The 25,939-nt window shown below is 40.9% G+C and overlaps 1 protein-coding gene across 1 annotated transcript; it reads left to right on the top strand.

Moving 5' to 3' along the window:
• The first annotated feature begins 12,915 nt into the window (after positions 1 to 12,915).
• LOC104608755 (bifunctional UDP-glucose 4-epimerase and UDP-xylose 4-epimerase 1-like) lies at positions 12,916 to 17,627 on the top strand. Its single transcript, XM_088889572.1, has 9 exons — positions 12,916 to 13,389; positions 13,517 to 13,566; positions 13,674 to 13,809; positions 15,795 to 15,896; positions 16,066 to 16,293; positions 16,401 to 16,482; positions 16,702 to 16,784; positions 16,876 to 16,967; positions 17,292 to 17,627. The coding sequence occupies exons 1-9, from the start codon at positions 13,192 to 13,194 to the stop codon at positions 17,374 to 17,376; spliced, it is 1,056 nt and encodes a 351-aa protein (XP_088745698.1). The 5' UTR covers positions 12,916 to 13,191; the 3' UTR covers positions 17,377 to 17,627.
• The last annotated feature ends 8,312 nt before the right edge of the window (positions 17,628 to 25,939 follow it).

The following is a 25,939-nucleotide window of genomic DNA, read 5'->3' as shown; positions in this document are numbered from 1 at the left end:
TTTGAAATTTAATTTATAGTATTTATTGTACTTTTGTTATAAATTAATTTTTAGTAATTATATATTTTTTATAATTTATAGATTAATACTTATTAGAGATTAAACTAATATTTAAGATTACACTATTTATTGACTAATTTAGTATATTTTCAGTATTTATTATAATTTTGTAATTATTGTATTTTTATTATATATCTATTATATTTTAATTATAAACTTATTTTCAATGATTATGTAAGTTTGCTATAAATTTTCAATAATTATTGGAGATTAAACAATTGTTATTTATTAGATATTAGACTATAAATTTAGTTAAAATTATGAGTGTTCAATGATTGGTTCAGTTCAGTTGCAAGTTGTTTTGCCAACCAAATCGATCTGGACAAGTCTACAGTTTGTCACTCGAAACCGATTGACCATTTGCAAAAACCCACCAACTCGGGTTGTGTCGATTTGGATCTATTGCTTAACTTTCGCTTAACAAAGCATGGGTCCCTGTCACCATGCCTCTCCTTGCTCCATTATCCCCACCTTGCATTCTCTTTGACTTTCACTCCCCTCCCCTCCACCACTCCCATTAAGCCATGTCACCCAACTACCTAAAATTATTCATATATCTCATTTAAATCAATAGGAAAGTATCATGTTGCCCACTCCTTAATTAATTCCTAAAATGCATCCCCCCAATCTATATCCACTCTCCCTCATTTAAAATATCCATATTAATTAATAAATAGTTAAAGACGGTAAATATTTAACCTCACCATATTCAATGAGTATTAAATAGTGTTATTACCAAAAGTTAATAAACACGGTTAGTAAATTACCAAAAATGAAATATTCTTATTAGTATGGTTAGTAAATTACCAAAAATTAATAAATTTTGTATTAATTAACTCATTAACAACATTTTATAGAAATTGAAAACTCTTTAACTAATTTCTATAAAATTGAGAATTATATTTAACAATTATCAAAAAGTATAAAAATTTAGTTATTGTTATTGTTATAATTAATAACCAAATACAAATGGGAGAACAAAATATTATAATGTTAGTGTAGGTATGTAGAGCTCAGAGAACATCAAACATCAAAATTAACACCACAAATGTTCGTTCGAACAACCCACAGTCAACCTCCTTGCTGTGATGAACCTGTAACACATCATCCACCCTACAATGAACTCACAACGCGTATCGCAAAACCGCGACAAACTTGCGGTCCACCGGGCCTACTCGGTACTCGAACCAAGGGAAACCATGATCGAAGTCACCCAAGGGCCTCATGCCTACTCGAGCATGCGATGAACCCGCGCCCACCAAAGTGTGCAATAAACCAACGACTTACAAACCCACTCGTAACCCAAGTCAAGAGAAACCTAGGCCGAGCCCATCATGAGGCCCACGTGCGCCTAAAGGCACGTGGAACCTATGACCGCAAAAGAGGTGACAAAGTGCCAACATGGAGTCGGCAAAGCGGCACCTACCAAGCAGTGACGTCATTATTGCCACGTCAATTAAGTTAAACCGCACAAAAGGTAGTAGCACACGTGAGTAATGAGGAATCTCGAGGAGAAGGAAAGCCAATCCTCGAGAAGATCCTCATGAGACACGTAGTGAAACCTTGGTAGTGCACTTAATAATTGACAACGGATCCAATATTCCCCTTCCCGATACGGTGCAAACACCCTTATCTCCCACCTTTTAGGATCTTGGGATCTTCCTCATAAATAGAGTCCTCTTCATATTGAAAGACATCCAATCCTTGGCATTTGGCACCCCGCACTCTCGAGTACTCTCTCTAATCCCTCGTCCTCACATCCTTAACCGCAAAAACTCATTTTCCTTGCTCATAGACCTCTCTCTGTCTTTCAAAGAGACCACTCCCCAACTGAGCCTTACCCCACCTACAGTAGAATCTTTGGTTCCATCTTTGATCATAGAGAATGGCCTCAAGGAGAATCAACCTCACCGCAATCCCTAAAAAGCAGAACAGCACCCCGGAAAACACCAACCCCGGGGCAGAAAACTAGCCTGAAATGGAGACACTTATCGAAGCTAACATTGAGATACTCTCAAACAAAGTCTACGGGTTCGAGGCACTCTTCGAAAGCAGATTCAAGAAACTTGAGCAAAGCCAAGAGGAAACACGAAGTGCCCTCCAAATCTTACTCAACGTTTGGCCCAAGCCGAATAGACACCTGTCGCCACTCTTACCATCATTCCTAATCCTAATACCAACCCCAGCCATTACGCCTCCAACCTGACTTCCACTATCCCCGAGCAGCCCAATAGGGCCAACCCGATCCGAACCCAAATCGGCCATCAACATGTCCATCAATCCCACACCTTTTCCTACGCTGACCCAACGACAGAGGTCCCTACTCCGATCGCATCCTATACAAGCCTTACCATGCTGGGTACACCCCTCGCCAATAGTGGCCACGATAAGACAGTCAGAGAGGCAGCCCATAGGAGTACATCAGTAAGTTCGAGGACATCCTCAGTGCATTTGCCCTCGATGGGGTGAAATAGCCAAGAGGTTCATGAGCCTCACCCCCAGGAGCATTGACTCATGGGGTGAAATAGCCAAGAGGTTCCTGTCGAAGTGGTTCACCCTGGAGAGGAAGTTAACAATGGTTGACCTACGAAATGTGGAGCAAGGGCTAGGGGAAGATCTTCTGGCCTATGTGATGAGGTTTCAAAAGCTTACACACTCCGTCTTTGACAAGCATGCCACCGAAAAGAGCTTTGTCGAGCAGTGCATACAGGGCATGTGCCCTACCATTAGAATCGGCATCGAGAACATCGAAGTCAAAACCTTTACCTAACTTTGGAAGTGCGCAAAGAGGCATGAACTATCAAGGACACCTCTCCGTACAATAGAAACAAGGCATATACAGTTGACAGAAAGCCCAGACATAACGAAAGAGTAAGACAAGGGCCATAACAGTGTGATAACGCCCAAGAAAAAAGAAGCATTCCTCCCCCCTTCTCTTGCACAAGGGAGGAGGTAATCATGATAATGAATAAGCTAGTCGAGGACAGAGTCATCAACCTACCGCTGCCACCACCTGGAGTAGACCTAGAAAAAGACAAGCGTGGCGGGAGATGGTGCAACTTCCATCAGACACCACATCACGATCTAATGGATTGTTTCACTCTACGAAGTTTGTTCGTATAGAAGGTAAAGCTGGATCAGTTCATTAAAAAGGATCCAACACATGTGGAAACTAACCCCCTCCCAGCCCATACCCAGTTAGAACAGAGAGAAGAACTCCAACAATTCTTTACCAAGCAAGGGGCCAACACGACAACGCAAAAGCTGTCCATCAGAGCATTGGCAAAATTCTTCCGGTATCCGTTATAGCCTTACAGCCACGACCGCAGCAGTGCAGAGTTCACAGCAAAGGACATGTTGGCCGCTGACCCCTACCATAATAGACCCCTATACATAATGGAAAAAATAGGGGGTTTCGATATGAGATCAATGGTTGACCCGGGAAGCTCTGTCACCTCATTTCCATCCATACGCTAGAACTAATGAACGTTTGGAAGGAAGACATCAAGGGGCTTCCACTAGAAGTAACGGACTTCAACGAGAACCCGTTCATCACTGAAGGATCCATCGAGCAGCAAGTAGCGATCGGCCCATTCAGCATCATGCAAGAGTTCCAGGTAATCCCGGGAAGGACTTCTTATCATGTCCTCTTGGGGCGCCCACCGATACACGACTTGGCCCTTCATCCCCTCGACATACCACCAGTGCATCAAAGCCAGATACCGGGGGAGAACGATAAGGATCTCGGCCACCAGGGCCTCTTTTAACAAGTCTGAGACACACTTACAAGATGTCATCTACTTCACGGAGTTGGTAGGCGATGGTGAGACGAGGATAGCCAAGGTCGAAGGGACGAAGTTACCTCATCCGCCAGAGAACAAGCCTGCGGCGACCACTGAACGGAAAAAGAGAAGCAGATGCTTTCGGGTAATGGGGAACGACGGGCAAGACTACTACACTGTCGTTGAGGACTGCGAGGATGACGAACCACCTGCGGCAAAGAAAGTCATCCTTGAGGTATGATTTCATCATAATATATCTTGTCTAGCGTAGCTTTATCACCGCATGTACCGATAATAAAGATCTATCTTCTTTTTCACAAAAAAGGGCTCATTCTTAATGTATGATCCATCATCAATATCCTCCATATCAATGACATATTTATCTAATCACTATATTTCTCTAATGAAAAGCTCTAAGTAATGTTTCAACTAGTACCATTTCACTACATCGCAAAACGATGTCACTATAGTCATACCATCAAACAACAGTCCAGCCATTGAACATGACACAAAGGAGTCGAGAGAAGATGATCTGGAGTACTGCAATGAAGTCAAAGCACCTCCCAAGTGCATGACGGATTCCGTTGATACAGTAGAAGAGCTACTAGAAGAGATCAACCTAGCGGCTAATGGAACAGACAAAAGACCTTTATACATATCCGACAGGCTGAAAACCAAAGATAGAGAAAAACTCACCGCACTCTTAAAAGGTAAGGAAGTATCCTTATCGCAAAAACCTTAGAACCTGAAATCGGACTAACTCGCATTCTCTCGCAGAATTTCATGATGTATTCACCTAGTCATATGACCAAATACCAGGATTAGATTTGGACCTCGCCAGACACTCCTTGTGTATAGACCTGAAATTCTAGCCAATAAAGCAGCCACAAAGGATCTTCAAGCTAGAGGTAACCCTGAAGATCAAGGAGGAAGTAGAGCGGCTTTTGAAAGTAGGTTTTATCAAACCTATAGCACACCCTCAATGGCTAGACAACATAGTCCCAATGAAGAAGAATAACGGATAGCTAAGGTTAGCACCCTCCCACCTAGTCCTTTAGTGATAGCACATCACCAAAAAACTAACTTCACCTTATCGCATATGTTGTATCGACTTTAGGGACCTAAACAAGGCTTGCCCAAAGGATGAATTCCCTTTACCCAACATGGAGGTACTGATAGACTCCATCATGAGACGTGAGCTTTTCTCCTTCCTAAATGCCTACAGCGGATATAATCAAATCTTCATGGATCTTGTAGATGCACCCCACATAGCCTTTAGGGCACCGATAGAAAGTTTTACTACAAGATGATGCCCTTCGAACTAAAGAATGCGAGGGCAAGATACCAGAGAGCGATGACTAGCGTCTTTCACGATATGATACATAAAGAAATCAAATGTTATGTGGATGACATAGTCGTCAATGTAAGGAAGAAAGAAGAGCACTATGAGGTCTTAAGGAAAGTCTTCACCCGACGCAGGGAATTCAAGTTGAGGTTAAGCCCACTAAAATGTGTGTTCGGGGTACAGTCAGGGAAGTTTTTAGGCTACCGAGTAGACCAGACAGGGATACATCCAGATGAGAGCAAAGTCAAAGCCATTCTAGACTTCCTACCTCCAGTCAATGAATCTCAATTAAAAACCTTCCTAGGAAAAATTTCATACCTAAGGAGGTTCATCCTCGGTCTCGCACATGCAGCGTTGCCACTAATGAAGCTAATAAAGAAGTTCATTGAGTTTAGATGGACCCAAGAGCACCAATAGACATTTGAAGAACTAAAAGCTACACTCACTAGGGCCCCGACGATGTCACCACCCAAAGACGGACGAGAATTCAGAATATACATCGCAACAAGGTCAGAAGCTATAGGATGCCTACTAGCGTAGGAGGATGATAACAGAGTGAAGCTCCCAATATATTACGCCAGCAAAACCCTCAAACCAGTGGATAAGAACTATTCCTACATGGAGCAACAATGTCTAGTGCTGGTCTTTGCAACACAGAAATTTAGACACTACATCCTAGGGCAATAGGTGAGGCGTATCGCATAGAATGACCCAATAAAGTTCTTAATGGACAGACCTCCCCTCTCTAGTAGACTTTTCAAGTGGATGATGCAGCTCAAGGAATATACAATAAAGTACACCCAACCAAGGGCGATCAAGTGCCAGGCAGCAGCGGACCTATTGGCCACTTTCCCATCAAGTATTGACTTCCCCATATTAGATGAAGTACCTAGAGACATGCCCATGATTGCCTTGGCTGAAAGTAAAGAGTGGGTCCTGACCTTTGATGGAAGTAGCACTAGCACTTTAGTTGGCGCCGGAGTAACCCTAACCTCACTTGACAGACAAACCTCTGCCTTTTCCTTCAAACTCCAATTCCCCTGTTCACCCAACATAGTCGAATACGAGACCCTGGTCCTTGGCCTGATCAAAGAAATAGAAGTTGGCGCAAAGAAAATAAAGGTGATCGGTGATGCTAAACTAGTAATCGGGCAACTTGACGAAAGCACAAAAATGAAGGAGGTCACCATCCAGCCGTATAGGACCCTGATCCAGAAGTTGGTCTACAATCTAGACATAGACTTCAAACATCAAAATAGAGCCAAAAATAGGTTCGCTAACGCACTAGCCACTTTAGGGTCCAAGATGCAAGCTAGCGCGGAGCCAATAGAGATCATCATCCAGTCAATAGATAGACAATTAATCTTCACCCTGAAAGACCAAATAGAAGAGGATCGTGAGATAACAGCGGATGATTGGAGATACAAAATAATCCGGAAGCTGAAAAGTCGTACCATAGGAACACAAGACATCAAGCTGACCTCAAAATTTCAGCTTGTGAACGAGGTACTGTACCATAGAGTCAGATGGCGTAAGGGCAAGATGCCTAGGGAAATCATAAGCTGAAGAAGTGTTGAACGAAGTACACAGGGCCAATTGCGGGAATGTCATATGTACCCTATTCCGAAAATTGCAGAGGTCAGGGTATTACTGGCCTGCGATGAAGTGGGACTCGACCAAGGTACAAAGAGAATGCGATAAGTGCATCCCACAGGCGGTCAACAAGGAATGTCTCGTGGTTTATGAAGAGGACTGGAGAAGGGTGTATATAGAATACCTGAAGGAGCACACGTTGCCAATTGACATTACATTGAGGAGGAAGCTACTGTCTAAAGTTAAGCGATTCTACCTCCAAGATGGAATGTTGTACAGGAAATCACATGCAGGAAAACCTTTGTGATGCCTGGCTGGTGACGAGATTGACAAAGTACTAGAGGCAGCCCGTAGTTCTGAACCTACGACCCATCAAGGTCAGCTAGCACTACACAACTACATCCTACACTTAGGCTTCTACTAGCCAACCATGATGGAGGATACCTAGCGATACGTACGCATATGTCACAAGTGCCAAATTCACGGCAAAAGGATCCATAAACCTACCAACAGCCTCCACCCAGTCATCACACCCTAGCCATTCCATACTTCGGGGATAGACCTAATAGGCAAAATACACCTACCTTCCAGAGGGTATTGCTTCACCATAGTAGCTACGGACTATTTCACCAAATCAAGATTTCGATCTCCTCTTGTACGAACAACCCATAAATCAAGAAAATCATAAAGAACAATTCTAAATAATAATCAGATTTATATAAAATTTAATTTCAGATTATTCGCCCATAATTTTGGGAACAATTTCCCAAAAACCCTTATCTGTGCAAATTGGGTAGAACGCCTTCTGCCCATTTGCACAGGTTCAGATCTAAAACAAATTGGTTCAAGATTTAAACCATGGCTCTGATACCACTGAAGGGATGAGAGATCCATCATATGGACGCCCAAATCTTGCGGAATAAGGTGGGTGAATTTCAAAAATATTCTTCTCTCTTTCAACTAGGAATCACATTCCCAATTTAGGAAATCATATTTTCAAGGATCAATCTTGAACCATAAACTGAACCAGATCTGAACCAAAAGGAGTAGGAGAGGAGTATACTTTTATATCTCATATAAAATATATTTTGCAAGACAAATCTCAACGATTGAAATCGGCTGCCAGCAGTCTTGGTTTCCATCAGAGAGTGTGCATCCCCGATCATTACCTTTGTCTGACAAAGGGGCTGATCCTGTCACTATGATCACCCACTCAGATGAATTCTCATACTGTCCCAACATACCCAGGTTTTGACCCCCGCTAAGGATCTCACTGATTGGTACATCAAAGACAGCCCAATCCGACACCAAGTGCAGTATCATAATCGAGTCTAGGGGTCAGGTGTAACTTTCCAGTTTTGCCCATTAATCTCCAAGGTCTAGGGCAATAGTGGAAATCTGGTCCAGTTCAAAGATTCAATTGATCCTACATAGCATGTGCCTAGGGTTTCACCCTGGCAGCTAAGACAGGCCACCCCAACCGACTTGGTGGCACATTAGTGTCAGCCTTATCAGGATAGGTCTCCCCAGACCGACCCATTGGCTGTGAACATTCTAAACTAACACGAGTCTCATTATGTGTCCAGTTTAAGGGTATTACACAGAAACATACCAAGGGAACATGAATCAAATATGTACTTTTATTCATTTACAATAAACTCATAATGTACATCATTCTGATTGAAGCTAAGGGCATACAAAACTGTCTAACATGAGTACGACAACACTAGTGCTCCAAAAGAGGCTTTACATACTTTATGCCTTCTCGACCCCTCAACCCAGTATAGCAGTCCACGAAATGAAGAAGACCGGCATCCTACAACATCCTACAATACATAGGGTTTTCTAGAAGAAACCGCGTCCAGGCAGGGGACTTCGAACTATCAATCCTTGGCTCTTGGCACTTGTAGGATATAGACGGGTTTGAGTGGCCACAAAGACACAATAATTCTGTGGTGTCAATGACATCAAACGAGCTACCTTTACCGCTATACACTAGCATTGGGGACCAAAACCCCTTTCCCCCATCAACGATTGTAGTCGCCTCCCTCTCCACCAAAAGTTCTATAGTATCGACTTGCTTGACAAAATCAGGGAAGGGGCACTCAACCGTCCTCCCCACCTTCTTCACAGTCTTCTTCTTCTTCTTTTGACTAGGATCCATGATGAATGAACACTGGGAATTATGGCACGCATGAGGCAAGGAGCAGAAAGGGCTTCGGAAAACAACTTAGGGCACAAGACACTCCACAAAGGCAATAACAAGAGATAAAAAGAAAGCAGATATGTTCCCCTCCCACACTATTATTATAGAAATCTTCTCATGCGTGCGGAACACCAAACAGCGCCGGAGAAGATGAAGAGACGCTTGTACATGGCCCAACATAATGCTTAGCGAAAAAGTAACCGATGTAATTTACTTAAAGGCCCTTACAAAGGCGGGACCAAAATGATGCATTAATTCAAAAGAGACGCCATGTCAATAACCGCCACCGCACACGTATCAGGTATCGAAATAACCCCACACGTGTGACTGACCTGCATTTATTATGGAATGACAAACAAAGAGCCACTACTAATGGTTGAAACATGGTCAACCACGAAGAGGCTTTCTTGACCACCCCATCACGCACAGAATCCTAACAAACCACCAAATCACCACTTCATCAACAAAAACAAATATGGAAGACTAATGCAATCATCACACAAGAGGCTTCACCTCCACCAAACCATCAATGACACCAAGCCTAAAACGACGGCATCCCCTTTTCTTCCAGCTAACAACAAGAAGACGGAAGAGACTAATAGTGAAGTAGATCTTCCCACCAGCAGCCAGGGGGCTCACACTCACAAGTTGTCAACAAATTCATCCCTTGGAGAAAGAAAAAAAAGAAGCTGATGAAAACCATACACAGCATCCTCTACTACCTACCTTCCCACTAATAGACAAGAGGGCTAAAATGTACACGAGTTTACAAATGGGTAGAACGAAAGCGATCGGCAAAGATAACTCCAAATGTCTTTTCCCAATTCCCTTCAGGTTGATGGTCAGGGGAGCTAAAACACAAGAATAAACACAAGCATTGACCACCGACAAGAAGCAAATTGCCAAAAGACAGGGGGACTAAACTATAGAATGCAAGAAATCACCACTGCAAACACAAAGTTACACAACAGAAAAACCCCCAAACCCAAAGTTGCAAAACCTGTGGACGAGAGAACAACATGTTTATCGATAAGCTCCCACTTACCAATAAGCAGGCGGGCTAATGTAGGTATGTAGCACTCACTTAGACCCTCAGAGAACATCAAACATCAAGATTAACACCACAAAGGTGCATACGAACAACCCATAGTCAACCTCCATGCCGCGATGAACCTGTAACACACCATCAACCCAGCGATGAACTCATAATGCGTATCGCAAAACCGCGATAAACTCGCAGTCCACTGTGCCTACTCGGTGCCCGAACCAAGGGAAACCATGATCGAACCCATCCAAGGGCCTCAAGCCTACTCGAGCATGCAATGAACCCACGCCCACCAAAGTGTGCGGTAAACCAATGACATACAAACCCACTCATAATCCAGAACAAGAGAAACCTAGGCTGAGCCCATGGAGAGGCCCACGTGCGCCTGAAGGAACATGGAACCTACGACTACAAAAGACGTGACGAAGTGCCATGTGGAGTCGACAAAGCGGCGCTTGCCAAGCGGTGACATCATTACTGCCACGTCAATTAAGTTAAACCGCGCAAAAGGTAGTAGCACATGTGAGTAATGAGGAATCTTGGGGAAAAGGAAATTCAATCCTCGGGAAGATCCTCATGAGACACGTGACAAAACCCCGGTAGCGCACTTAATAATTGATAGTGGATCCAATATTCCCTTTCCTGATACAATGCAAACACCCTAATCTTCTACCTTTTAGGATATCGGGACCTCCCCCATAAATAGAGGTCCTCTTCGTATTGAAAGACATCCAATCCTTGACATTTGGCATCCTGCACTCTCGAGTACTCTCTCTAATCCCTCATCCTCACATCCTTAACCCTAAATACTCATTTTCCCTACTCATAGGCCTCTCTATCTTTCAAAGAGACCATTCCCCAACCAAGCCTTACCCCACCTACAGTTAGAAGATGGAATTATTAATTACTTTATATTGAAAAATAAAAGATAAATTAGTATAATTTTGTTAGTAAACTATCAAATAAAAATTATATATTTATTAACAATTTAAAAAAATCAATAAATCCCATAGTTACACAAATGTAATAAATTTTTCAAAAATTTTCATAAAACTACATTTTCGTAAAATAACATTTTTGAAATTAAATGATATAAAGTATTTGAAAGTTTATTTAAAGTGCATTGAATAATTATTGAAAATTATTAGAATATTTTGGAAATTTTAGAAAAAATTATTACATTTGATAGATTTTGGAAAACCATTGAAAAATTATATAATTTTCATTGCAAATTATTGAAAATTATTAAAGATAAATGACTATGGGAAACGGAAAACTATAATTTGAACAACTAATTACACAAATTATTAAGATAAATTAGTATAATATTGGAAAAAGGAAATTATTGGTTAGTTTATTTTAGAAATTATAAAATAAGTTAGTATAATTTTGTAAGTAAACCATTTAAAAAGAAAATAAATTATTTAATAAAAATTTAAATAAATTTGAATAAATTTTCAAAATTACATAGGTACAATAAATTTTCCAAAATTTTCATAAAATTACATTTTTGAATATTAAAGGCAATTTAGTCTACTTTTAAAAATTTACCATGTGGTTAATACTCAATATATCCTTTTGATCATTTCTATTATCAAATTGAATATTGGGTTGATAGGGACAGTGTTTTCAAAACTAGATCAAACCAGATGGTTAGACCGGAAAAATTGGGAACCGGACAACGTTTCACCTCAAAACTGCTTTTTGTCCAAAAACCGTTTATTTGGTTAGCGAACTGTTGACCTGGGTGGTCGAACCGCCAACCCAGACAACAGTTTTTGGCTTTTTTTTCTAATTTTTTATTTTTTTTGTTAGAGAGGGTCAGTTGTTCGGACCGAATAATCAAACCGTTTGACCCCAGAATGGTTCCCTATCGGGTCCAATTTTAAAAACCTTGGACGGGGAGTGGGTGTTTTGCCTTGAGCTTGGCTTGGTGTGCGGCATGGCCTGGCCCAAGGTTCAGCCCATGGACTAGCCTGACTCACGACACGGCACGGGCTCAAGCCGTGGGCCATGGCAAACTAACCCCTAAATTATCCTAGATGAGGGAGGCACGGCCTGGGACGCCTCGTGGACCAACACGACATGACATGCACTTTGTGCAGGCCACATGCGGGTCGTGCCATACCGACCCAGCACAACCCAATTTACACCTCTACTTGATTCTACCCAATACTGGGGATGGAATAAGGAAATTCAAGGATTCTTCATCCTTGATGAGGAGTGGGGTGCCTTGCCCCTTAACTCGCCCGACATTGAGGAGTTGTCCTCAACCTGCATGACAAAAGGGACGGGGCGCGGATAAGGTAGAGTGTCTTGACTATGGGGTAGGGAAAGGGATGGGGTGCCCTGCCCTAAACCCACCCCGTTGTCATTCATATATAATTGTTAATTATTAGTAGAATTAATAAAAATGTTAATTTTTATATTATTTTATTTATTTAAGATTAATCAAAATTTCATTTAAAATAATAAAAAGAATGAAAATTATTAAAATTATAACAAATGATTAATAAAACTAAATTTGTTAAAAAATATTTGTTCATATTCAATTAATAATAATTATTTTTTATAAATTAATATTAAATCTTTCGGATTTTCCTGTGCATCGCACGGATCTTAGTACTTTTATATGATTGTCAGAAAAAGAGATTTCCATACTTTACTCCTAATTTTTTAATTATCCTTATTTTTTTAATTATCATACCCCTAAAAAAACAAAATAAGAAACAGCAAAAAATGTCGCCTGATGGTACCGATAATTTGAAAGACAATAATATAAGTCGGTGACGGCAGGAAATATCCGATAGAGAAACTATGAGACCGACCAATCATGAACGAATTATTCGGTTAGTATTTTAGCTAGTTGTCACTTTCTGTAAGCGGATTTAGTTTTACCAATAGACATCAGATACAAGGTAAGGAGAACAGGAAGAGAAATCAATTGACCCTGACCCGTGATTTTGCATTAATTCTTTGTTGCTGGTTGATACGCTCTTTTATTCCGTCTTAACTTTCTTAGCATGTTTATCCATCCAACCGAAGAAGTTTGCTCAAACTAAATTACTCTTTCATGTGAATAAATCATCCTTACCCATTTTGACATCTCATTTCTTCCGTCTCTCGTCTAGTCGTCCTGCGTCCTCTCCTCGGCTCTTCAATGGCGGTACCCCAGGAACAGACTATACTCGTAACCGGTGGGGCTGGCTTCATAGGCACCCACACCGTCGTCCAGCTTCTTAATGAGGGTTTTAGGGTATCCATCATTGACAATCTTGATAACTCGGTCGAAGAAGCTGTCAACAGGGTTAGATGTTTAGTGGGTCCTGATCTCTCTAAAAAACTTCAATTCCATCTGGTAAAATAATCCGATCGTTATTTCATGAGTTTCTTTCTTTCTGTATGTATTGGGCGATTGGCGTTTTTTCCTTTTCCTTTTCTTTATACGTTTCACAGTTCAAATGACCTGTTTCCGGTGATTGCAGGGTGATCTGCGGAATAAGGATGATTTAGAGAAACTTTTCTCTGAAACTAAGTAAGTGCATTTCAGTCGTTTGAATTCCCAAAACTAAGTTTATATGCTTACCTTTGAATGATACCTGATGATAATGACATTGGTTTTATCATTGCAAATTGTAATAGATTTGATGCTGTGATTCATTTTGCTGGCCTGAAGGCTGTTGGGGAAAGCGTTCAATATCCTATGCGGTACTTTGATAACAATTTGATCGGCACGTTGAATTTGTACCAAGTCATGACAAAATATGGTTGTAAGAGGGTACGTTACTGAGTGCTTTCTTTAGGCATTTCCCAAGAGGTATCTACACACAAACCATTCGCGTTTTTCTTCGTTCCTTGGGCATTTCTGAGTGTTTCATGCCAATTGAAGTGATTCATACCTCATGCCGTCATGCGAGAATTCTCTTATAAGTCACGACTAAACCGTTTTATACTTTATGCAGGAAAACGTTATTTCTTATATTATTTTATGGGAATTATGTGTTGTTTTCTTCTTGTGAAGAGCTTAATGAACCACTCTTTTGTCAGTGTTATCTTCTTGTATAGACCGAAGTGATTCATACCTCATATGAGGTACATGGTTCTCTCATTTCCTTCTGGCAGCAGTAAGAATAATGAAGAAAAGAAACTCTCCTGGCCAAAGACAAAAAATCTCTTCATGATTGAAGAAGCTAACCGGGATCAACTGATTCTTATTTTCTGAGGGTCCTCCTCACGCAAAAAACTTGCATGAGGAAAAATGACTTGGTTTCTTCTTTGCCATGTGAGAATCCCTTGGAATCTATAAGATTTTATTGTACTCAACACCTATAACCAGTCTTTGACACCATGTGTTGCGCCTAATCCCCTGTTTTGCAAATTTGATCTTTTTTAAAGGAGGAGGTAAGCTCCATCTGATGGTACCCAGACTGAATTGCCACTCTTAGAGTGCTTCTTATAGTCCTGCCTTAAACCCTTTGGCTTTATGCTTAGCAATAGCAAAGCATAATTGTGCATTTACTTCTGTTTTTCTTCTTCTTTTTCAATAGACAATTGTTAATTGCTTGTACATATTGAGGATTGGTCAAGATGCGTTTTAATCCCAGTTATCATATGATGCTTGTAGACCTTATTACTTTGATGTGCTAGAATTATTTTTTACCCTTGGAAGTTGCATTTAGATTTTGAAGAAAAAGAACTCCAGGAATTAGGACCACTTCAATGAAAAGGGAACATATACCTGATGGATACTATTCAAGACAGCTACCACTTCACTAATTAGAGAGTATTCATGCTCTTAAAAGACAAGATGTTTGCAGTATCTATTCTCAGTTGAGTATAGTTTAAACTTCTGAGTAAAAGAACACTTGGTGGTTGTTTATTTCTACTTGACTCTGAGATGAATGGGATGCCAATACTAATTAACAAACTAAACATTACAAAGTCAACAAGAAAACATAAGGCTTATAATATATATAGGGAAAAATATAAGATGCAGTTCTGTATGGTCTATTGGAATGTTTTTCTTCACATAATATTATTTCATTCTTACAATCTATAAACTTACCATGATTCTCTATTATGTGCAAAGCTAAAGTGTTTAGAAGGAGAGTGATTTGGGTGCATCCCATTTGTGGCAAACATGGTACATCTGTGGTGTAAAGATAGAAACAACTTTTGCTTATGACAAAAGTTAAAACATAGGGGTATTTTTTCTATTGATACATTTAGTTTTTGAGTTGATTAATGATGTGCTCTGTTTATCGAAAAAATGGGGGTTCTTGTGTTCCAAATCAATCCCCTTTCTAAAATCAAAGATAATAAAGTTGGATGTTATAAATATTCATATTTTAAGTTATATTTATTTTGGTATTAGAATTATGACACAAATTTATGAGAATCATTTATTATACTAACAGAAACATTGATAATCAATGTACTTAATTTAAAGGGTAAAATATGTTGACCTCAATGATTATATAGACACAATTGTCCTTGAGAAATCAGGACGCAACTAATTACTTGATGCTGCTTTTTCCCCTGAAACCCAGTTATGATAAAGTTGTTCAGGAACCTTTCTTGGTTTAAGGTACATAGAACAGAACAGGGTACCTTTTCTTAATGCCTTTACTCTAGTTGATCAATCTCATAGGACTTCTGCTAGTTTCCTTTTGATTTCTGCATTCAGTTTCTTTTCCCTTATTGATTAGTGCAGTTTCTTGCTTTTGTCCACTGAAAGATTCTATATGGTTTGGTACAATGTAGATGGTCTTCTCATCTTCTGCAACTGTTTATGGCCAACCTGAAAAGATTCCATGTGTTGAAGATTTTAATTCAATGGCTATGAATCCCTATGGGAGGACCAAGGTACACATCTATGTTTTTAGTTTTTTCATCTGAGTTCTCTTTTACTCTAGACATATAACAAGTAGAGTTTGATTTCCATGGTTTTCTTTAAACTTATTGACCTCAACTTTTTTGGCTGTATTCGTGTGTTTTTAATCAATTTGACTTCTATCTTTTTTCAACATACTAGCTTTTTCTTGAAGAAATTGCCGGAGATATTCAAAAGGCAGAGCCAGATTGGAGAATTATCTTACTAAGGTACTTTAATCCTGTTGGAGCTCATGAGAGTGGCAAACTTGGTGAAGATCCCAAGGGAATCCCAAATAACCTAATGCCTTATATCCAACAAGTAGCTGTAGGCAGATTGCCAGTGCTGAATGTGTATGGCCATGATTATCCAACAAAGGATGGCAGTGCAGTATGTGAATTTTATATACCTTAAATTTCAGTTTAACCTCTCTCTCTCTCTCTCTCTCTCTCTCTCTTTGTTCTCCTCATGGTGCTAATAAATCCCATGGTAAACAGGTTAGAGATTACATTCATGTTATGGATTTAGCTGATGGTCACATAGCAGCCCTTCAGAAGCTTCTCACTACTGATAATATAGGTACATTTCCTATGTGTAATTTTACCAATTACACATTCATGTATTTTTTTTGGTGGTCTATTACACTTCCATATAATTTTGCGAACACTGTTCCATTATTAGTGAAGGTAATAACAGTAAATTTCTACAAATATTTATATTTTTTTGTCATCAATACTTATATATATATATATTATGCATTCATTTGTGCATGGGTTTCTAATGGGCATCCTGTTTTAGGTTGTGTTGCATACAACTTGGGAACCGGGTGTGGTACATCTGTACTTGAAATGGTAGCGGCATTTGAGAAGGCATCTGGCAAGGTGAATTGTAACAGTTTATAGATCACAAACCAAAACAGTCGAAATTTAAACTAAATACTAATGAATGTTGTGCTTATTTAATTACTCCCAGAAAATCCCCATCAAACTATGTCCACGGCGGCCAGGAGATGCTACTGCAGTTTATGCTTCTACTGAGAAGGCCGAAAAAGAACTTGGTTGGAAGTAAGTTTGTAAATTTATATATCCATATTCACGTGAATTCAGTTTCTATCATTCAAATAGTAGCTGCAAAGTGGAAAATCTTTGGAAACATGGCTATGGAATTGTTGATTTCACCCTATGAGATTTTGTACCTTAAAATTGATCCGATATTTTGACATTGTTTCTGGTGCTTCTATCACTGCTTATTTGTCACTGAAAAGGGGGATTGCAGTAGTTTCCCATTTCTGTCATTAGTGGTTCCTAAAATTTTGGCATAACATCTATAACTCCTCTCTCACCAGACCACTTAACTACGGATTTATTTGTATTTTGACTTCTCCACAGGGCAAAGTACGGAATAGAAGAGATGTGCAGAGATCAATGGAATTGGGCAAGCAATAACCCATGGGGTTACCAATCCAAGCCGTGAATGACATGAATAAGGAATGCCGCTTGTATTTACCTGCCTTCTCCTATTTAATTAAACTTGATAAACAAATAATATAAAAATATTTTGACGGTTCAATTTATGGGATCACATTCACTGTCCCCTTGAAAAATTAAACTTATTAATAGTTTTTCTTTTTATCCTTTCAATGTTTTAGTCTGTGCTTTATAATTTTGATTAATGTAATGATGCAAGTTAAGGCATAATTTACATTAAAATAACAGAGAATGTCCTTAGGGGATGAATCATGGGAGTGGAAGTTTGAGTAAGTAGTTCCATGATATGGTTAATTGTTTGCTCAGCTTTGAAGATTTTGGTATCAAATGCTACAGGAAAGGAATAGTTTTAATTCACATTTTTTATTTGTATTTCTTCTTTTCTTAATTTTTTTTTATCTATACTTTGGACCCAAGTTGATTTATGATCAAAAGCAATGTTTTCAACCCACCATTGGCCTGGTCGGTTGAACTGTTCAAACCGTCACCCGGCCAGGATTTTGGGTTCGATTCAATCAAGACCTGTTAGATGGTTAAAACCCATTTATTTGGTCAAGAGCCATTCAACCCGACTAGTTTGACCGTTGATCCATTGGACCCGGTGATCGGGTCATGGGTTGTACATTGAATACATACAAAACTTTTAGAGGCCATAACTTTGCACTCCGATATCTGATTGGGGTGATTTTTTTTTTATTTTAGATAACTTTTCAAAATCTATGCATCCCAAGGAGCCCTAGGCACTAGGGATGTCAACGGGTCGGTTTTGGCACGGGTTTGCCTCAATCCTAACTTGAACCTCCAGCACCCCAACCCAAAACCAACCCAACCCGACTTAAAAATACATGATTCCTGAACCTGACCTGGCGCTATAGTGTTTAGCCCAATTCTGACCCAACTTGACCCGTATAATTTCAAATGTATTTTTTAACACATTTTGAAGACCTAAAATACATTAATTAGCGCAACGGTTTGAGACTGAAGCTGCGAGGGCTCGCTGCGCCCAGAGAGAGCTGTGAGGTCAGGTGACCGAGTGGAGCACCCTGAAGTGGCTTTTGTTTTAATGCTTTGTTTTGTTTGTGCCGGCCCAACCCAACCTGGCTTAAATTTACATGATTCTCAGACCTGACCTGACCCTATAGTGTTTAACCTGATTCCGACCCAACTTGACCTGTATAATTTCAAATGTATTTTTTAACATATTTTGAAGACCTAAAATACATTAATTTAAATAAGGAAATTGTTTTATAGATTCTAAGGCCACATCAGATGGCCTCTCCTTTCTCCCCTTGCTCGATCGAGGCTTCTACTTGGTTCCCTTTCTCTCCTCAGTTTGCCACCTCAACGCCTTTGTTTTCCTAAACTCTCTCTTTCTCTCTCTCTCTCTCTCTATAAAACTTTCTCCTAAAATATCTCCCAATCTCATCTCTTCCCCCTATCTTTATCCACCTTGCTTTCTCATCAATGTATTAAAATATTAATGTTTAAATTAAAAATTTTAATTCAAAGTTGCTAATAATAATGATAATAATTTTTATTAATTGAAAGTTTAATTAAATTACTAATACTATAAATAAAATTAGTTTTATAAATAACATTAATAAAAATTAGTTTTGAAATTAATTTTTATTAATTTAAATGCTATTTGAATAATTACATTAACAATGCTTTATAGTAAGCCTATAGCCCACCTGTTCTATGATCACACCTAATTAAGAATGTTATAGGGCTATTTCTACTTCATTTTCTCTTGAAAAATTCCATACAAAACAAAAATAGAGCATAAGAGGATAAGATGCCACTCCAATAACCCATAAACCAATTTCCAACTTAAATTAATGGCTCTGAGTTTTCAAAATGTGTTACAAAATATTTAATTGAAAGATTGTGACACAGGTTGTGCTGGTAATAGGTGTTGAACCCTATAAGGTTGGGTGGGTTGGCATGGGTCTGACTTAACCCTAGCGTGATCTTCCCATGTTTCCACTTAAGCCCAACCCAATCCAACTCAACACTATGCAGTTTCTAAGCCTGCCCCGACCTAGGGTTCAACTCGATATTGACCCAACTCGTCCCATAGTCTTTCAATTATATTTTTTATGATACTTTTTGAAAACTTAAGAACCATTAATTTAACTTGGAAATTGGCTTATGGCTCCAAGGTATAGTTTCTCTAAAGTGAAAATAAAAAAGCAAAATCAAATAGTGGAATAAATCATATATATATACCTTAGGGTTAGAGATTAGAAGTCAGACCAAATTACAAGAATACCCTTTATATGTATAGGGGTATAATGACCCAATGGCGGGGGTTAGCCAAACCTGAACCTAGGGGTGAGCACAATTCGGTTAAAACCAAATAACCGAACCGAAAATTTCAGTTTTGGTTTTTTCAGTTTTGTTTTTTCGGTTTTTGGTTAAATCGGTTCGGTTATTTCAGTTTTTGGAATTAGAATTTTGGTTAACTGAATTAACTAAACTTTTTATTATTATATATAATATATTATATATTTATATATTAATATATAATATACTGAAATTCGATTTCATAATATATATTTTATAATATATAATATATATAATAAAGTATATATTATTAAAATTCAGTTTTAACCGAAAACCAAACCAAAAATTTCGGTTTCGATTATTTCAGTTTTTCTAAATTTCAGTTTCAGTTTTTAAAATTTTGGTTTATTCGGTTCAGTTTTTAACCGAATAAACTGAATGTTCACCCCTACCTGAACCTGATTTGAATTAAATAATCGAAACTCTAACCCAACACCTAACCCTACACCTTTTGTTTTTTGGTAGGAACCCTACACCTAATTTGGATTAGAACATTGAAAGAAATCATAAACTTTAGGGTTAGGGGTTAGAAGTCAAACCAAATTATAAGAATACCCTTTATATGTGTAGGGGTATTTTGACCCGATGGGCCAGGTTAGTCAAAAATGCACCCAATTTGGGTCAAATAATCAAAATTCTAACCTGACCCAACACCCTAATAATCCTGACCAACTTGAAATTACCATATAACTTTACGCATTGACATCTCTATACAAGATTAAGCACTCTTAGGCCATGTTTGGGAGTGCTTAAAAATAAGTGCTTATTTGGGCCATTAAGCACTTATTGTTATTTGGGAAATAAGCCCACAATAACTGCTTGTTTTAGAAATAAGGACTTATTTTTAAGCGCAAATTTCCAGCTTTCTTTAAGTGCTTATACAATAAGCACTTATCCAATTTTTTCTTACAAAATTATCCCTAGTTGAATTTTATAAAAGTAATTTTATGAAAGCACTTTTATGAAAATGCTTTTATAAAAGTGCTTTCATAAAAGTATTTTTATAAAAATGCTTTCATGAAAGTACTTTTGTAAAAATGCTTTCATAAAATTACTTTCATAAAAATGTTTTTATAAAAGTACTTTCATAAAAGTGTTTTTACAAAAATAATTTATTAAAAGTGCTTTCCAAGGATATATTTTGAAAATTTGAAAGAAAATGAAGGACAAAATAGTCACAAATGCTTATTTAAGTGCTTATTAAAGATAAAGACTACCAAACACCCAATATAAAATAAGTGCTTATAAGTTGGGAGCCAAATGCAAACAAGTGCTTTTTCGAATAAGCACTTGTTTTAAGCACTACCAAACATGGCCTTACTAGGGTTTCAACTTGTAGTCATAACCATGGTTCAAAGTATCGATACACCTCTATGTATCGGCAGAGGTGTATTGGTACTTTGATACACATGGAAACATGGACTTTTTTAGTTTTTTTTCCAAAATTTGGTTTTTGGGAACTAAATACATATGTTTTTCATTAAAAAAGAGTGGGGTCCTGAAACACCTGAAAACAGGTGTATCGAGACCCAAAAGATATGATACGATACACCCGTATCATATCAAAATTTTGAACCTTGGTCATAACCACTGAACATAACTCAAAAATATGATACTTGAGTTGGCTGAGATTGATTTAGCTCAATTTTGAATGTTGGGCTCCTTCTAATCCAATTTTACAACAGCTTTGATTTCGGTTTTTAAACTGATGCTACTCAGTCTGAGGTGGTGCACGAACTAAGGAGAGCAACTAGATAGTCCTTGCTAACAAGGTAAGGCCGAACTACAAGGACGAGGCCACGCTTCAAGACCTGTGATCAAAAAAGAAGTCAGAGGCCCGAGGAGTTATCCTCGGGTAAGTACTCCGACGCTCAAGTCGGTAAGAGGTGGTGGGTGGTCGGGCCGAGCTATGAGGATTCAAGTCCGAGCTAAGTAGCAGTACTGATCTCAGAAGTTGGGTGCCTTACCTTGAGCATGGAGTTCCTTTTTATAGCCAAAGATCCATGTCTTGGTCGGATTGGGCTTTCGGGGTTGTCGGGGTGAGGTTAGCCGCCGAGGTACTCAGTATAGAGTCCCATTCCCCAGTGGAGTCGTCTTTCCTTACTCCTTATTTTTTGTTGTGCTCATCCGCATGACGTGTAGTTGACGTGGCTAGAAGGATAAAACAGGGGCCACAATAATAGTATAGCTCAGCCGAGCTAGGCCGACGTGGCCGTGCTAGGGTGACATGGCTAGGCGATAGCTGGGCAGCCACGTATCTCGCAAGACTAGCTCAGCCATAACCCGAACACCACTCCCCTAGTTCTGAAGTTGAAGGATGAAGTAGTCCAATTCGTTCTTCGGCTGAAGAACTTCAAGTTGATGTCCAGATGGGCGTCTAGCCCTCTTGGTGTTCCTCGGTGACTGTCACAATCTTGGGAATCGGAAAATACGGGGAATGACCGAGGAATCTTCCCATTGTCGGCTACAAAACTCTAAAAGCTCTGACTTCAGAATCCGAACCACTCCCCCAGTCCTACAGTTGAGGATGGGGAGTGCCTAGCCTGAAGTGTTGTGCGGTTACATAGCTTGGCAGAGTGCAAGGTGCCAAACTGAGCTTTCGAGTCCGTCTTGGTTAGGCCGAGGAACGGCTCTGACTCTAAGTGGAGTCGAGCTTTGGTGCCGTGGTGATGTTCGGCCATGGTGCATCGAGCTTTGGAGTTGGGTCCGTATTTTGGAGTTGGGGTTTGTGTCATGCTCGGCTTTGATGTGTCATGCTTACAAAATTGGGGCTTAGCTCGGCCGTAGGTCGAGGAAAGGCCTTTTGCTGACGGTCGAAGGCCGAGCTCCAGAATTGAGGTTGTGATGTTTGACCACAGGGCGCTGGGCTGCGAAGATGGGTTCCTTCGAGGTTTCCAAGCTGTGAAACTGAGGTCGTTGTGATTCGTCCGCGCCATGTCAGTCATTGCCGAGGAGTCTTCCGCTCGTAGGATGCTGAACTTAAATGAGAACCGAAGTTTTGGTTCCTGAACCACTACCTTGGTTTTGCTGTCAAGGAGTGGGGGGTGCTCGGCCAAGCTATTGTGTGGCCTTGTAGCCTTAAGCGGCCTAGCCGAGGACTTGAGTTGCCTAGCCGAGGGTTTGCGTCGAAGGTTGGACCGGTACTATAGTCGAACCAGCGCAATTAATAGGCATAACCGTTGCCTGTAGAGAATGCCGCTTTGGTTTCCAAGGCTTCCCGTTGTACGTTTGGTGATGTTGATTGGTCTTCCGAGGTGTTGTTAGAGGTTCTTCATCTGCACCGATGATCTCTCCTCGGTTTGTGCCCCTGATAGTTATAAAAGGGAAGATGTGGGTGGGGGGGGGGGGGGGGGGGGGGAGCCCCCTATCCTCAGTATTACTTGCAAGAAGGTGTTCGGCACTCGTTGCTCGGAAGGTTGTTCGGTAGATAGCTTGGCGACCAGCACGGCAGATAGCCCGATGGCCTTCGCTCCTCAGTTCTTGTAAATTGCCCGGTATGTCCTTTTCATCTCGTCGGTCCTCTTCCTCTTCTAGGTCCTCTAGTAGTTCCGGTTCCAGCTCTTCTCACGGCTCGAACTACAAGCCTGAGCTAAGAGATTTTGTGGCTGTCGAAGTTGAAGAGGCTGAGGTTGGTCCCTCCGGGATGGAGGCAAAGCTTCCTCTACGGGTAGGTCGCCGGTTTGGCACCACACCCTGCATCTTGGCGCCTGGGGATATGGCTCGTATTCGAGCTATGTACGCCATTCCTGCAGAATACCAAATGAGGTGTCCGCTTCCCGGGGAGATTGTCACTGATGCTCAGCCCGGTGAACTATGCATTTTTTTAGCACAGCTTGGAGGCTAGGCTGAGGTTCCCATTGAGCGAGGGGTTCGCCAAGGTGCTAAACTGGCACAGCGTGTTGCTGGTGCAAATTATGTCCTACTGTGTCATCCGCAATATCGAGCTGACCCTAGGGATGGTGAACTTTATGCTTCAACTGAAACACCACCAGCAGGGGTACTATTACTTCTCCACTCGGCAGAATATTCAGTTGTTGGTCAGGGCCCTTTCATCCGTGAGGCACTAGAAGGAGTCATTCTTCTTCGTGCGCATTCTCAGGGGTTCCCCTTTTTTTATCGAGCTACGGGAGCCGAGGATGACTCTTCCGTAGCCCCAATGGTCGGTGCTCACTTGAGAGGAGAGGTGGCCCTAAGCATGATCTATGAAATCGATGTTATCACGTACACATGCTCGGCGATGTTGATGCTCGCCGGGCTGATGGAGAGGGTGGCTGGTCTGTTTCCTTTACTTATTCGTTCATCGAGTTAAATTTATCTTAACTACCTTTTACTTACCTTGGGTATCATGTGTTGTAGGTATAAGTATGGCCGTCGAGGATGAGATTGTTCGCCGGATGAAGGCACTTTGACAAAGGCAGGAGCAAGCCGGTGTGCAACCGAAAGCTCGTCCTGAGATAGGAGAGCGGCCACGTTCCATGGACAGGGCGGCTCGTCGGCAAAGGAAAGTCCGGCAACGGGAGGCTGAGGAGGACGACGTTGTCGTGGTCGACCCTGAAGGGGTTCGTCGTCCCATGTCGATAACTGAGGCCGACCGTAGCTCGGGTCTACACGTGTTGAGGTGGTCGGTTCATGTGGACGACAATCTGGAGACGTCTGGGGTTCCCGACCAGTTACTGCAAGGAATCATGACAATGTCAATAGCTTGGGAATCAATCAGGGTCGGCAGCGGAGCCCTAGAGTGTGCGCTGCTACGGTCCGCGGCCCAGGTAAGTCCCCTTTTCTTATTCCTTGTGTTTCGTTCTCTTTCTTGGTATACTTATCGTGTTCGTCTACAAAATGCTTGTGCAGTGGTCATGCTGGTTAATCGTCTTTGAGAACTCCAGTCATCGTACGAACGGGAATACTCTTGAGTATTTACGACAAAAGGCCCAATTGGCCGAGATAAAGGTACAATTGGCAGAGCATACCAACCTTATCCGGGAGCTAAAGAGAGAGATCGTCGAGCTTAAGGCGGAGCGAGACAGGTTGAGGTTGTCGAGGAGGCAGTCAACCAGTACAAGGCGTTGGAGGAGATGCACTTGCAACTGGACGAACACGCCAAAGCTTCCTTTGTGGCTGGGTTCAACCTTTTTCGTCAAAGGATCCTCCGTTGCCATCCGGAGTTGGCTGATGAGTCGCAGGGCTGGGGCGCTTTCGATCTGGATTGTCCGCAAGGATCCGCTGAGGGAGCTGATGTTGAGGTTGAAACCATTGATGGTGTTGTTGACTCTGCCGCCGAGGATTGAGCGGCTACCTTCTCTCTCTATCTTTTTTTCTTTTGTTTTTTTTTGGGCTCGGTTTGTCGTGCCTCAAGTGATGTAATGAATGATTTTGAGTTGAATGTTTAGTGTTTCTTTAGTCTACCTATATGTTGCTATCCTAGTGCCTTTTTCTTTCCCATCCAAGGCATGTTTGGTTAGGCTATTATGTGTGTCGGGCTGGGCTATGCCTCGGCATCTTATTGTATAATTTTTTGTTGGCCTTATTGTACCATTTTCTATTTGCAGGGATGCGGCCGGCCGAGCTACTACCCGGGCTAGGGTAGGTTGTGCCTTGGGCGACTTCTTTGTATTTCTGCAATTTTAGTTCGTTGGCTGAGGCATAACTGGCCAGGCTGCACCTTGGCATCCCCAGTTTTGTCCCGACCGAGGTGTAATTGGTTGAGGCATAGCTGGTCGGGTTATGCCTTGGTATCCTCGGTCTTGTGTCGACCGAGGCATAGTTGCCCGAGATCTTTTGGTTCCCGGTTCTTAGCCATGGGATGCTCAGTTTCTGGTCTCGGGAGCCTCTGGGGCCCTTCTAGAGCTAGTCGTTTCCTCGATACCTCAGTCGTTAAGCTGGCGGTTGTGCGGAGTTCCTCGACCGCCCTTAGGCCTTTGTGGGTGGGGGCGCTCTTCCTCCACGTTTAGGCTCAGTCGTTGTCAGCTAAGTTGGGTAGCTTAGTCAGCGATACGTTGCCGAGCTGGGTGTAATGGGCTCAGTCGTTCGGGGATCGGCGGAGTCAACTCGGTTGGGAGTGTGGCTCATAATGTGTATGTGCAGTGTGTGCAGTGGGTGTGTGCGCGTCTTGGGATCGGAGCTGTAGCTTAAAAGAAAGGAAACTCTTATTGCTTACAAGTCTACTAGTAGTACATCCTGAGAATTCCCGAGTTCCAACTCCTCAA

The sequence above is a fragment of the Nelumbo nucifera genome, chromosome 6 (assembly GCF_055504915.1).
Source record: "Nelumbo nucifera cultivar China Antique chromosome 6, China Antique-T2T, whole genome shotgun sequence".
Taxonomy (NCBI): Eukaryota; Viridiplantae; Streptophyta; class Magnoliopsida; order Proteales; family Nelumbonaceae; genus Nelumbo; species Nelumbo nucifera.
The sequence above is the reverse complement of the archived record's forward strand: the minus strand, read 5'-3'. Positions and strand labels throughout refer to the sequence as shown.